The following is a 15,018-nucleotide window of genomic DNA, read 5'->3' as shown; positions in this document are numbered from 1 at the left end:
AACGAAAGTTGCATGACTTAGGCTTGGGATACAAGACTATTCATGCATGTAAGTATGATTGTGTGTTGTATTGGAAGGAGTTCACCGATTTGACACATTGTCTAACTTGTAGTGAATCTAAGTATAAGGCTAGTCCTATCAGAGGGGAAAAAATTCTGCATAAGGTATTGCGGCACTTTCTGTTGATACCAAGATTATAGAGATTGTTTGTATCACAAGAGGGCTCGTCTAAAATGAGAAGGCATAAGGATAAATAAGTTGAAATGAATGACATGTTGAGACATCCAGCTGATGTAGAGGGATGGCAGCATTTTGATTATGAATTTTCTGAGTTCGCCTCAAATCCACAAAACATTTGTTTGGGATTAGCTTCTGATGGGTTCAATCCTTTTGGGCATATGTGTACCGCCTACAGTATATGGTCTATGGTATTCATTCCTTACAATTTACCACCTTGGAAATGCATGAAAGGGTCCAACTTCTTCATGTCATTGCTAATACCCGATCCAAGATCTCCTTGTAGGGAAATTGATGTTTACCTCTAACCATTAATTGAGGAGTTAAAACAATTATGAAGTCTCGGTGTTTGTACGTATGATTCTCTTATAGGCGTTAGTCTTTTCAGTTGTACGCAGCTTTGTTATGGATTATAAATGACTTTCTGCCGTATGGTGATTTATCCGAATGAAGTACAAAAGAGTATCAAGTATGTTCCATCTGCATGAGAGATAAATCGTCATTCGAGATAAAAGGAAAAATAGTTTAAGAGTGATACTGGCTTTATCTTTTAGATAATCATGTTTGGTGTAGAAGTAAGTTAAATGATGGAAGTATAAAGCGTATGCCTCCTCTAATTGTTCTAAATGGGCACGATATCTTGGAACAAGTAGATTTCCTTGAGTTTCCAGTGATGAGTAAACATCCATCACTGAAAGATTAAAAAAAAAAAAGAACTCTTCATTGGACGAAAGAAATATCTTCTTCGATCTGTGTTACTAGCCAAGTCTACTAATACGTCATAAATTGGATGTAATGCATATTGAAAAGAACGTTTGTGACAACTTGGTAGGTACAGTGTTGAATATTGAAGGGAAAACAAAGGATACAACAAATGCTCAGTTGGACCTCTAAGATTTAAAAATAAGAAAAGATCTACACCTAATAGAAGTCAATAACAGATTAGTGAAGCCTCATGCAAGTTACACGTTGACTAGTAGCAAACGAGTTATGTTTTGTAACTTCTTGAAATCAGTTAAGTTTTCCAATGGGTTTATTTCTAATATTTCACAATGTGTGAATAAGAAAAACAGGAAAATATCAAGTCTTAAGACCCACGATTGTCACGTTTTGCTACATCGACTTCTACCTGTTGGTATTCGAATACACATATCGAAAAATGTGTACAACACTGTTACTGAGCTTTAAGGTTTTTTCCACGACCTGTGCGCGAGGATGATAAGAGTAAGTGATTTGGATCGGTTGCAAACATATATCATTATCATACTTTACAAACTGGAAAGAATATTTCCACCTGCTTTTTTCAACATAATGGCACATTCTGTTGTTCACTTACCGTATGAAGCAAAGGACCTGGTCTGGTTAATTATAGTTGGATGTATAAAATTGAGAGAAGCCTACGCATGCTAAAGTAATACATCCGAAACAAAGCACGTCCTGAAGGGTCTTTTTTCGAAGCATATACCATGAATGAATTAAATACTTTCTGTTCGAGATATTGGAGTGGGATTGAAACTCGATTTTCTCGGGATGAACGAAATGATGATAGCATTCTTGAGGACGAGATAGTTGGTGAGTTTGAAGAGTTTATGCATAAGGTACAACCATTAGGTGCGGGAAGTTCAAGATATCTATCACAAGAAGAGAAGCGTCAAATCTATTAGTACATCTTGAACAATGTAAATGAAATTGCGGAGTACCGCAAGTACGTACTTTCAACTCTAAATACTTCATAGCACTTTTGTTTTCTTAAGTTATAATCATCACAAACTCACAACAATAAACTTTAGGAAACACTTGAAGTTGATACATCATCAGGCAAGCAGCAATCGACTTATTCAAAAGACATCAACGGACATTTTCTGATAGGTTTAAAGATCAGGTATATATGTGAAGTACATAGATCCATTTAGAATTTCCCTAGGCTTATTTTAGACTTATATATTCATTAACAAAACAATTTCAGGTCATCGAAACGTGTGAGAGGGACAACCTTTAGCATGATTTCTTCTCACTTGATATAGGACCTTCACTTGACGTTCGATCCTACACGGGATGCATCAGGGGTGGGATATGATTTCACAGGATAAATCTTGATTTACGACGCACAACACAAAATAGTGGAGTCGTGGTAGTCGAAAGCAGTGTGAGTAGAAGCAACAACAATAATTTTTACGGTGTATTAGATGAGGTTCTTTCCATGGAATATTTGATGGATGTCGTGTTTCGCTATTGAAGTATAGATGATTTGACACAGACAAGAACAAAAATCATAGAACACACGTAAAATTAGGGTACAGGTCTATCAACACATCCCGTTTTTTGTTTTCTGAAGAATCAGTCATTCTTGCAATCCAAGAACATAAAGTTTTTTACATCGTCGACCTAAAAAATGGTGCCAATTGGAAGGTTGTTCAGGTGGCCTAAAATAAGCGTATATGAGACGTACCCGAAGTGGATGATGTTGAGGATCAACAACTAAATGTACCTGAAATTGTTGTCGGTCATCATGTCGTTGATCATGTTGAGAATGACACCCTATACAGAGTCGACATTGATCATATAGTGGTGGAAAGACCGATTGTGCGTCATGTTGTTGATAGTTTTATAAACGATGATGATGGACAATTATCCATTCAAAGCGGATCAAGTGATGATGAAGAACAATAAATGACGAATCACGTATTAATAGTTTTTTTCATTTTTTTATATATTCAGTCTCAAGTACCCTCATATGTTTAATTAATTTTGGTATATATGTTTACAGGTACTATGTCTAACTTCGCCGTTGGTTTCAATGAGAGAAATGATCTATTCGATTTTAATGTTGAGGAGTTCAATACCATTCCAGGCACGTCATTGGTTGGCGACGCATTTGGTTAGTCACCATTACATAAACAATTATTTATGTATAAGTCTTTTGTTATGTTTCTAAAATTATTCTGCTTTCCTAGATGCCTCTTAACCTGCTGCCCTCACTTCTAGGAGATAAGAGCACTCTAGGAACCTGGAGTTGGATAGATATGTTACACAAAATGAGAGGATCCCCATATCTAGCGCTCTAGGCTAGGACAAGCCTATCTCGCCATACGCTGTTTGTTTTATCAATACTATCGGCATGTTAACATGAGACACGTTTTTCAGTCCACTTCCTTAAGTGGGTTAATGTGATATCGGAGTACATCGAGATCGTTAAAGGCAGTTTACAGGTATTTTTTTAAATCGTCCGTACATATATGTTACCTATATGTATATACGTGGACTCAATCCTAATCCATGTGTACTTTTCTTTTACAGCAATGGTCCGTGCTAGATTTCATTAATCCAACACTTACTTGATTTGTTGAGCATGAAATGCTCACTGTATGGAAGGAGTTCAGGGGTCAGAACCACCGCCATTTCAAGAAGTTCGATGATTCTGAATGGGCTTGTGCCAACCCACCCCTAAATTGAGGAATCAAGTGCAAGATTGGCATTTCCTCTACGACCACTGCCTCACTCGACAATTTCAGGTGATTTATAACTTTTAATGTTCTCAAATGGTACTTCATTTTTAATATTTTGATTGTTTGTATGTAGAAGCAATCATCGAAAAATAGGGCTTCTAGAGCGAAGCAGCCCTACAACCACAGCAGCGCCACCAAGTCATTTTTACAACAACAACATGCTCGCTGAACAACAGGGTCATTCAATCGACCATGTGGAGTTATTCAAGAAAACACACGCTCGGGGTGGCCAGTTCATTTCGCAAGCGATGGTGGATGCGCATATAAGTTTATAAGCTGTCATTTGTCTTGTTTCATATAACAGTTAATTTACATGTTTTACTTAATTAACAAAAATTTTACTTCCAAAATAAAATGTTGGAACTCCAGTCCCAGTCTACCCTAGAGGATTCTTAACCACTCTTTGGAGACAAGATATGCGTGACCGTTTTGGATAGACGACTGAGCTAATCAAAAGGTCTTCGTTGGGGACCCAAGCCAAAGCCCCGACAAGCTATTGGCAGTTCTTCATCTACATCTGTCGAGCGAAAGCTGGCCTATGCCAGAGAGGTTAACGAGCTAAGAATTCATCTTGAGGTAGAAGAAGAGGAGAGTAACAGGAAGCATGAAGAAAGTGCTCGCTTGATAGAAGCACAAGCTTGGCAGATGGAAGAAATGAGGAAAATGATTGAAGAACTCTCCCGGGCTTCAAGAGGACCTTGATTTCATTTTGGTACGAAATTTTCAACTTTTACGTTCTTTAATTTCATATTATTGGTGATATATATTTAATTTTAATTTTGTGTCATTGTAGGTTTAAAGATTGGGGAACTTTCATGGGACATCAGCGCTTAAATTATTTATTTTTAGTTTTAAGTTTTTAATTTTCGTTATGTACGTAATTTCTAAGCTATGAAAGTATATTTTTGAATTGTTTTTAATATAAACTTGTTTTATATTTTATTAAATTTACATTAATTTTTTTAGTATTTGAATGAATTTAAATTGAATTTTATTTTGATTTCAAAAAAAATTAAAATTAAATTAAAAAATTAAAAATATTATAATAAAGTTTTCGCAACGCACCTTATGCATCGTAAATGGCTTTTCTGCCGACGCAGAGTCATCAGAAGGTCTGTCAATGTCGCATCGATGGTTCATGTATGCCAACGTACTTAACAACGTCAGAAATAACCTATTTACGATATCGTTACCAAACGTCGACAATTCTCCACTGCCAACATGTTGACCATATCGACGAATAGTGCGTCGGCAGTAACCCTTTGCTGACATCATCTCGTTTGCACGTCGGGAGTGCCTCTCATAACGCAACTCTCACAACACTCTTACCGACATCCGTTTCTACGTTGGCGTAGCCTCTCTTGATGCAGCCATGGCTTCTACTAAGACATCTCTGCGTCGGCGACCCTCTTCTTCTTGTAGTGTCTCAACATCAGTTATTAATGACGTTAGACCTATTAATGAATGACTACAAGAGGCTACAACAAACACCCTATGACACTAGGCATAATTAGGCAGCTAGCATACTTCTGCATGATCCATGAGTCTGACCTAGTCTGTCGTCATAGTATTAGAATGGACAGAATATGGCTTTCCATTATATGCCACCTACTTAGGACCACCACTAGATTAGCATCGATGGAAATTGTCGATGTTGAGAAGATAGTCGTCGTGTTACTACACGTACTAGCACATGATGTAAAGAACCGAGTGATTCAAAGGGAGTTAAATGTGGTCCGACGAGACAATTTTACAACATTTCAACATAGTTTTGTTGGCAATGCTACGTCTTCATCACAACTTGTTGAAAAAACCACAACCAGTAACAAATGCATGCATAGATCCCTGACGGAGCTTGTTGGAGGTTGGATTTCTGTATATAGTCGATACTTCAATTACTCACAATTGCAATATGCTGATTCACTGTTTTTGTACAATGCATAATTACCTTGGTGCATTAGACGGCACATACATAAAGGTAAACATGATGGCAACTAATAGCCTAAATGTGTGACACAAAAGGAGATTTTGTGTTCGTCTTAGCCTACTGGAAAGGATCCTCAGCCAACTTGTGCATCCTTCAAGATGTTATTTCAAGACCAAACAGCCTGAAGGTTTCGAATGGTAACTACGTTCACATACTTCCTTTGAACAATATTATAACATTCATTAATTACGTCATTTAAAACGTTCAATATACTAACAATCTATGACTACCTATGCAACGCGGGGTACCCTAATGCTGAGGGTTATCTGGCTCCTTACAGAGGATAAAGATACCACCTATAGGTGTGGCATGGACTGGAAAATGCACCTACAACAACGAAAGAGTTCTTCAACATGAAACATTCTTCTACACAGAATTTTATTGAAAGAGCTTTCAATTTGTTGAAAGGATTGATGGACAATCCTTTGAGGAAAGTCTCACTACCTGGTCCAAGTTCAATATCGCACGATACTGGCATGTTGTCTACTCTACAACCTCATCAATAGAGAGATGATGAATGCCGATATACTAGAGGATATCGATGAGGGTGACTCGACCTACGCAACAACTACAAGCGACAACATTCACTATATTAAGACCTCGAACGAATGGAGTTAATGGAGGGATGATCTGGCCAAAGAAATGTTCAGTCAATGTGAGTTGCATAATCAGTAGTACCCCTAGTGTAATAGTAGTATCGTTTTACATTAATTTGTTAAATATGGTTAGTTTACTTCTTTTAAATACGTTTTTAAAAATGTTTCTGAATGTATCTGTGTACCTTCGAAATCAATGAAACACTGATAAATCACTTAAAGCACAATGTATTATTTGATGCATTTATGACTTACGTAACTCATTTGATTACCATGTTTACGTTTATTTTCTAGTATGGCAAGTTCATCATGGGCCTCTAATCACTTGTGGGCAAAAGAGGAGGAGTCCACCCTAGTTGAGTGGTTGGTAGAGTTGGTCTCCACCAGTGGCTGGAAGTCGGACAATGGGACCTTTAGACCTGGGTACCTGGCACATCTCCAGAGAATGATGGCGGAAAAGGTACTAGGATGTAACATCAAAGGTTCCCAGACTATTGATTGTCAGATAAAGACCCTGAAGAGAACGTTTCAAGACATAGCAGAAATATGCAGGGCATCTTACAGTGGGTTTGGCTGGAACAATGAAGTTAAGTGCATCATCGCTGAGAAGGAATAATTCGACACTTGGGTGAAGGTAGGTTATTCATTTTGTCATTCGTATTTGATTATTATAGAAAAAAATGACAATTTATTCAAAAAAATTCACAGAATCATCATGCCACCAAGGGCTTTCTAAACAATCTCTTCCTCTATTACAACAACCTATGCTATGTGTTTGGAAAATATCGTGTTACGGGATGCACGCATAGAGACATTCACCGATATCGGGTCGAATGTGCTTAGAGAGTACTGAGGATTTCCTGCTGATGATGGAAACGATATGGAGATCCCTATGATGTATAGTCAGGGATTAGACATGTCACCTGACGACATCATGGACACACGACTTGGTCGCTCAAGTGAGGGTAGGACTGGTTCAAGCGGATCCAAGAGGAAGTAGGGAGGCCAAACGGCTGAAACTATGGAAATCATTCGCAATGCAATGGAATATGTGAAAGAGCAATTGAAGGCCATCGTAGAATGTTTGAATTTACAACGTCAAGATAAGAGCACCTTTTGTGCAGAAGTCGTGATACAGTTGTAGGGAAACCCACAGTTGAGTATCCGCGATAGGGTGCGTCTAATGCGGATAATAATGCGCAATGTCGACGACATGAAAGCATTCTTGAAGGTACCCAACAAGCTTAAATTGGACTACTCCACAATCATTTTCGAAGATAATGCTTAAGTGATTGTCCATTTCCTTCGTTTGTCTCGTCTGTTTGTTGCTTCAACTGCCTCAATTTATTTTTTGTAATTTTGACATCTATTGTAAAAAGCTATTGTATGAATGATTTGTTGTATTATCGAAGTTATGTTTGGGGAAATGCATATTTGAAATGTCTTTTGCATTGCTTTACTACCACATTTACGAATAGTATCGGTGTATGCTTCAATTAGGATGAATTACAATAACCTAATTTAATGATGTAAGCGGTATGTCGAGAAAGGTCGAAGTTTCATGGAGTAAGAACCGTATGTAAGCAATTTTAATAATAGTGATTTGTGTTTACATGTTTTCAATTATATGTGTACGCCAAGAAAAAAATGGTGAAACCTAACGATTTAATAACAAATTCATGGAATGAATGTCGTAATTAAGAAAATTAAGAAAAATAATTTTAAGAAAAATATTGCTTCTAGTGACAAATATATATGCATGGAAAAATAAATTAGTGCAAACACAAGATTAGAGCTTAAATTAGATTAGTGCAAACACAAGATCGCATCTTAAATTATTGATATGAAAGTTCAAATTAGGAAGCTTACTTAATTTGATGTACAATATATATGCATGAAAAAAAATCATGAAACATCACAATTGATGTTAAATTTATTGAATGAATATCATAATCAAAATTATTTAATAAAATCAATTTATGAAAATTGTGTATTGGATCTATAATATATATTTTAGAAAAAAAATAGTGAAAAACTCAAGTTGTGATAGTATGCATTCCAAACACAGTTTATAATATCACACATTTCTCAACCCAAACACAAACTATTATAACACACACTATGATAGTCTCCGCCCCAAACGCAAACTATCAAAACATATTATGATAGTCTACGCCCCAAACATAAACTATCATAACACAGACTATCATACTCCCTCCCCTAAATGCAGACTATCATACTCATTTCCAGACGTAAACTACCATAACACTAGGACTATTATAATATTAGAACTATCATAAATCATTCATTGCCCCAAACACTCCCTTAGAAAACTACTCTTTTTGAAGTTATGGAAACCTCCCTAACAAGCCAATGAGATTTTAGCTTTTAATAAGAAAAGATATAAATAAATAATATAAGAGATATTTTTTAATATGATAAAATAAACTAAAATATTTACAACATATAGCAAAATTTTAGATTTATTAATGATAGACATTGATAGACTTCTATTACTATCTATCAATATGACTGGTAGAAGCATATCAGTGTCTATCAATATTTATCATTGATAGAACCTGACATTTTATTATATTTTGTAAATATTTTGTCAAATTTGTCATTTTTTATAATTCTCCAGAACATAATAGCATTTTAGACTGACGACACTTTCATAAAATGAATTTTCTTTTAGGATTTCCTACACGTGCACGAATTATGGACAAATGTCAAGACGATCTTAGTTGAGAAGGATGGTGAAGAAGCACTATCAAGACTAAAAAAAATGTGTTATTTTCAAAAGGTAAAAACTTAGACAATTTTTCATGATTAAGTCTAAAAAACTATTCATTATATTTCTAAATACGTGTAGGGATATTTTCAACCTTGGTTGGAATGGAATTTGGTGAAAAAGAACACAAGAAGGATAAAAAGGGAAGAAGAACATCAAAAACAAATCTTCGATGTAGGTGTCGTATAGTTGTAGGAATTTAAGAATTTCAGAGGAGAGTGGGCACGAATCACTACCCGTGGATTCTCATTCTACCCAACTCCCATGTTCCCCAGATTCAATTCCCATTTATTATTCTCCTCCTTCATCATCCCCCTTTGTTAATCGCCATGAAAAGGTACTCTAAATTCCGATTCCTCAATTTCTCCCCTCCCCCTTTTCATTGTTTTCTTTCAATTTCGTCTCTTTTTCGAATCACTTTTTTTTTTTATTCATGTTTCTCCCATAACTCAGGTTCTGAAACTATCTTTAAGGCTGAATTTTTTCCGATATTTGAATCCGAGGCTTTTACAAGTCTGAATTGATTCATTCGTTCATTGATTCATTGGTTTTGTTGCCATGTCTTTCCGTAGACGGACTTTGCTCAAGGTTATCGTTCTCGGTGATAGTGGGTAAGTGTAATTTATCTTCTACGTTTCCTCTGTTGCTTACTTGTGTGTGTGTGTGTGTGTGTGTTTGTGTGTGTGGTTTTGTTGATTTTTTATATGGGTTTTCAATGATGTTTGATCTTTATTTCAGGGTTGGTAAGACGTCGTTGATGAACCAGTATCCTTCTTAAAATTGGTTGTTGACAATGATATTGATCTGTGTTCTGAGTATGTGATCTTGGAATTCACGGTTGACTTCTCTTTATTTGCCCCTTTATCAATGTCATCCGGAATTTGTATGCCTTTTGTTTCAGTTTATGTGGAATTCCGGGAAGAAGATTGTTTTGTTAAATTTTTTACTTGGTGAGAGGTGTGAATAATTTGTTTTTTTTTTCCAACCTAAGACTTATATTCTCTTTTTCTTTCTTCTTCAAATAAAATTAGGATTTCATGTTGTTTGACCATTTTGTTTGCTATTTTTTTCGTATGTCTCTAATACGTTATTTATGAGATTTTGACCCATTAGAAATCGATATTGAGTAATCATTGCCATTGAACTGGAATATGGATCATTGACTAGCTAATCAGATATGTGCACAAGAAGTTCAGTCAGCAATATAAAGCTACAATTGGTGCAGATTTTGTCACAAAGGAACTTCAAATTGACGACAGGCTTGTTACGCTTCAAGTGCGTCTACTACTTAACATTGTTTACATTTCAATGCTGTGTGTTGATTTTGGAACTATCAATGTGCTCATGTTTATGCTAAATCATTGATATTTGTATTGCTAGATATGGGATACAGCTGGACAAGAAAGATTCCAAAGTCTCGGAGTTGCATTCTACAGAGGGGCAGATTGTTGCGTTCTAGTCTATGATGTTAACGTGATGAAGTCATTTGACACACTTGACAATTGGCACGATGAGTTTCTCAGACAGGTAAATCAATTCAGTTCTTTGAGTTTTCAAGCTGTCTGCGATGTTGTGGTTATTGTTGAGCTTGCTTATCATTACTCTATTACTTGGATCTTTTACAGCTGCCGAGGAAGAATTATTTGTTTATTTTGCATGATTTTCTATTTTTTATGTACGAGACTTTCCTGTGAATGATCGAATGCCACTGGAATTTGTTCAGTCTTGTCTCGTAAGTTTAGGCATGCAGTTTTTCCTTTCATGTCGTTATTTGGGAAACTGTTCCTACATTAATGGTCCAAGGGGCTTTTTGGTCATTAGGAAAGATTGCATGTATAGGAATGACTGGTTCATTTAGCTTGATCTATTAGTTTACTTGTCATTTAAAATTTGCTTCATTTCCTTGGCTTTATTTGTTTTGACTGGTTTTTGATTGTTGTTTTAGGTATTAGTTTAATAAGGTAGCATATGACCGCTGTTCCTTTAAGCTTTGTCTAAAACACCTTCAGAGAAATTTTGTGGATTAAAATGGTACCTTAAGTTGAGGGGATCTACTGCCTTGGAGGTCATTTGTGCCTGGCTTGAAGATAATTGTTTTGGCCTTTGATGTAGTAGTTTTTTCCTTCGCTGGTGTTATCTGTTTTTTACCTCTGCAACATCCCTGGCTTGTCATCTTTTCCTTCTCCTTATTGAAAAATTGCTGTTTTATCTGCACTACTCTGCTATTCTGGATTTAGTGTTTTGTGTCGCTGAGGTAATCACATTGAAGTTTATGAAGATTGTGATTAAAATACAATTGTGGACAATGATGTCGCAGCAAACAGATTTAATCCCGCAAAAGATACTGAAGGCATTTTTGTGCATAAGAAAAACAAAAGAATGATACTAGTACACCCATGCTCTCTTTGCTTTCTTCATGTGTGTAATATGTCTGCAAGTCTGAGTGTGTTTATTTGGACTTGCTGATCTTTTTTTCATTTTTGAGGCTCAATTGCTTCCAATTTTTGGATGACGTCTTAATATTACTATTTTGACCTTATGTCTTTCAGGCAAACCCACCAGACCCTAGGACGTTTCCATTTATATTGCTTGGAAATAAGATCGACATTGATGGTGGAAACAGTAGAGTGGTAAGGAATAAGGATGTCTAGACCTGGCCGAGCTGAATTTTGCCTTTTCTTCTCATGTTGAACTGATTTTAATTTCTGTAGGTCTCTGAGAAGAAAGCTAGGGAATGGTGTGCTTCAAAAGAAAATATTCCTTACTTCGAGACATCAGCTAAAGAGGACTACAATGTCGATGCTGCTTTTTTATGCATTGCCAAGACTGCATTAGCCAATGAACATGAGCAGGATATGTAAGTTTTTGAAATGTGAATTTTGTCTTTTAATGTTCTCGCAAGAACAATCTTTCCAGAAATTCTTTTTGAAATAGTTTTTCAAATGACCTCTTGGTGTTATGTCAGACAGACATACATGATATAGACACACTTGCATGACACTCCGTTGGTAACTTGGTATTTAGGTAAAAATAAGAGGGAAAAAATTTGGTTTTCAATGCCCATGAGAGATGTTGAGCAATCTCCAAAACAGTTTAAAGTTTGTCTTGATAAAGTAGAGTTGATTAAATATGAAACATTCTCTCAAGGTGTCATGTTTCTTATGGGGAGACAAGATGGTCCATAGCTAGTTTAGTTGGTTTTTATCCTTGGGACTTGGGACAACTTCCTATTTTAAGATGTGATCAAACATTTTTTTGTTCGATATGTGAATATATTTAAATTTCCAATTTATTTTGGGTGGTAACAAATGAGTGAGGACATTGTAATTTGTAATATGTCAAAACCCTAGTTTGCCTCTTTAGCATACATTTATCTTGATCCATGAACGCATATTTATAGTGGCAGTGTGTCAGCAATTACAAGTCTATACTGATCATAAAATTGCTAATCCGTTCAAAATTAGAAATGCACGGAATCTATCCTTATATATTCCATTTCTTCAACCTTCACTTTGTCTCGTACGAGTTCTTTTGGATAACTTGATGTAATTGGTTGATGTTATGCGGTTAGATGGTTAAATGAAATTAGTCGAAATGTGTCCAAGCTAATTTTCTTCCATATGGCTATTGGCATTATGTGTAAGAATCAAGATAATAGAACTGAATTTGCCGAAGTACTTTTTAGTCTGTTCCATCATTATTTCCATTTTACCAGTTGATTGTGTGTATTTTTCTTCAGAGTTCTTACATTTTTTGTTGTTATCATTGCTGCAATATATTCGTGTGCATGTTTTAGCTTTGGGTAGTGTCCTTCCATTTGTAATATTTATGATGTTGTGTCCTTCCATTTGTAATATTTATGATGTTGTGTCCTTCCATTTGTAATATTTATGATGTTGTCTATCTTGTTTCCATTACAAGACTAATACGAACTCCTTACCGTTCTAAAATGCGATTGCAGATATTTCCAAGGAATCCCTGAAACCGTCGTGGAGACTGAGCAACGAGGTGGCTGTGCATGCTGAACCCAGAAAGTGAGACTCGGGGGCTACAGAACTCATCCTTTTGGTTCCAATTCTTATACATTTTTGCTGGCTTTGTCATCCATAACTAATCTTTCATTTCAGACCTTTTATTCCATTACCTAACCGCCTAGACTTGAATTCCTCGTCTTCCTTTTCTTGAGGTAAGAAGTTTGTGGGATGTCATGAGTCTGTAGGATCCATTATTTCAAGGATTCTCACCATCACAGTCTTCCTGAGTCGATAGTTTCTGCTTCTGCCCATCTGAATTTCTTCTTATGTTCAGGACCTTTCTTATTATGTTTTTTTTTTTTCTTTATTTCTTTTTGGCGGCTTCCTGTTTGATTCGAACTCATTTTTGTGGAACTGAGAATGGACAAATTGGTTCTTTTTTCTTTAACCTTGATTTATTGTATAATACCATTATGTAGTTCATGTCTTGGTGGATAAACTAAGCTATTGTTAGAATGGATATCATTGTGTGCTACACATTTTTGTAAAAATTTGGAAGAAAAGTGGCTTATTTAAGGGGAAAAATGTTTTCAGGTTGCAACTGAAAACCTTCGAGGAACAACTTTTAAAGCTGTTTCTATTTGAATTTTGAAAAATATCTAACACAAATCCTTCATGATTTACCCTTCCTAGAGGGGTGTTACTTTATTTTGGTTACTGAATTTTTAAAATGAAAATGTAGTTTTTTCATTGTAAAAATTATTTATTAAATTCCATTAATCATAAGATTCATAACTTATAATCAATATATTCTTTCTTAAGCGATAAAGTATAAGGTGTTTTTTTTTTTTTTTTCTTTTTTTCTGATTCTGAAAATAACTTTGTCAATTTGGCATCTCATAATAGGTGTTCCTTTCAATGTAATATTGTGGGGGGAAAAGGACGAGAAATATGATTGTCTAGGTTTTAAATACTGCTTTGTAGCATATCCTTACCAATTTATATCATTCTTTTCAAAAGGATCATTTTCAAAATAGTAAAATGAACAAAAATAGGTATGAAACCCATGATTATGTTTTGTAAACTTTTTCAACAGTTTTATCATTTTCTATAATTTTCTTTTTTAAAATAGTCAATATACAAGAAAATACTAATTAATATGATAGTGTTTTTGAGATTTTTAAAACTAAATAACCTAAGTTTTTAATTAAAAGTAGGGGTATAAGAATATTTCAACAACCGAGACTACCCAACTCATATTATATAAGTTGGGTTGGGTCGGTTTAGAATGTTGTTGAAAATTTTGATTTTTTTCGGGTTGGATGGGGTCTCTGGTTGGAGTGTTGAAAAATTTGGATCAACCCAACCCAATTCAAATTAATATAATATATATTTATTTATTTAATAAAAGTTGAACAATCTTACAAGATTTGAGAAGTTTTTTTTTACTGAACTTGATACGAAAGATATTTGATTTATGCTTAATGATTTCCATTTACAAACATTAAAATTTAGAAACAAAAAGTAATAATAATACAATCCGACAACCCAATCTAGTCAAATTCAACCCATATATTTACGGGTTTGGTTGGAAACTTAATTTGGATTATTCGAGTTAGCAACCCAACCAATACGAAAATATGAATTGGGTTGAGAATGGCTTCTAACCCAACCCGTTTAAATCCCATTACGAAAGAATTGAGTAAAAAAAAAAAAAAAAAGAGAGACCATCTCCCCTTGATTTAACTTGGAAAGTATTTTAACTTCCGTGGGGGGGAGGGGGGAACTGTATAAACGATTATTTATGAAGACGTGCGGATTTAAAGAACCACATTGAGTAGTTTTTTCTCACACACTAAGATTTACACTAAACTGGGTATGGAAAACTTACTTGAAGAGACAATGATACAACATGATCCCCAAATTC

General features: G+C 35.3%; 1 protein-coding gene across 2 annotated transcripts; it reads left to right on the top strand.

Annotated features, from left to right (window-relative positions):
• Positions 1 to 9,224: 9,224 nt before the first annotated feature.
• Positions 9,225 to 13,539, top strand: LOC103490155 (ras-related protein Rab7). Of its 2 annotated transcripts, none has more exons than XM_008449538.3 (8): positions 9,225 to 9,454; positions 9,690 to 9,728; positions 9,856 to 9,882; positions 10,293 to 10,392; positions 10,498 to 10,644; positions 11,667 to 11,747; positions 11,829 to 11,974; positions 13,079 to 13,539. In XM_008449538.3, exons 1-8 carry the CDS (start codon positions 9,447 to 9,449, stop codon positions 13,140 to 13,142), a joined length of 612 nt encoding a protein of 203 aa, XP_008447760.1. In that variant the 5' UTR covers positions 9,225 to 9,446; the 3' UTR covers positions 13,143 to 13,539. The 2 variants fall into 2 exon arrangements, with proteins under 2 accessions (XP_008447760.1, XP_008447759.1); XM_008449537.3 differs by having other exon boundaries at positions 9,240 to 9,454; positions 9,571 to 9,728.
• Positions 13,540 to 15,018: the final 1,479 nt, after the last annotated feature.

The sequence above is a fragment of the Cucumis melo genome, chromosome 1 (assembly GCF_025177605.1).
Source record: "Cucumis melo cultivar AY chromosome 1, USDA_Cmelo_AY_1.0, whole genome shotgun sequence".
NCBI lineage: Eukaryota > Viridiplantae > Streptophyta > Magnoliopsida > Cucurbitales > Cucurbitaceae > Cucumis > Cucumis melo.
The sequence above is the reverse complement of the archived record's forward strand: the minus strand, read 5'-3'. Positions and strand labels throughout refer to the sequence as shown.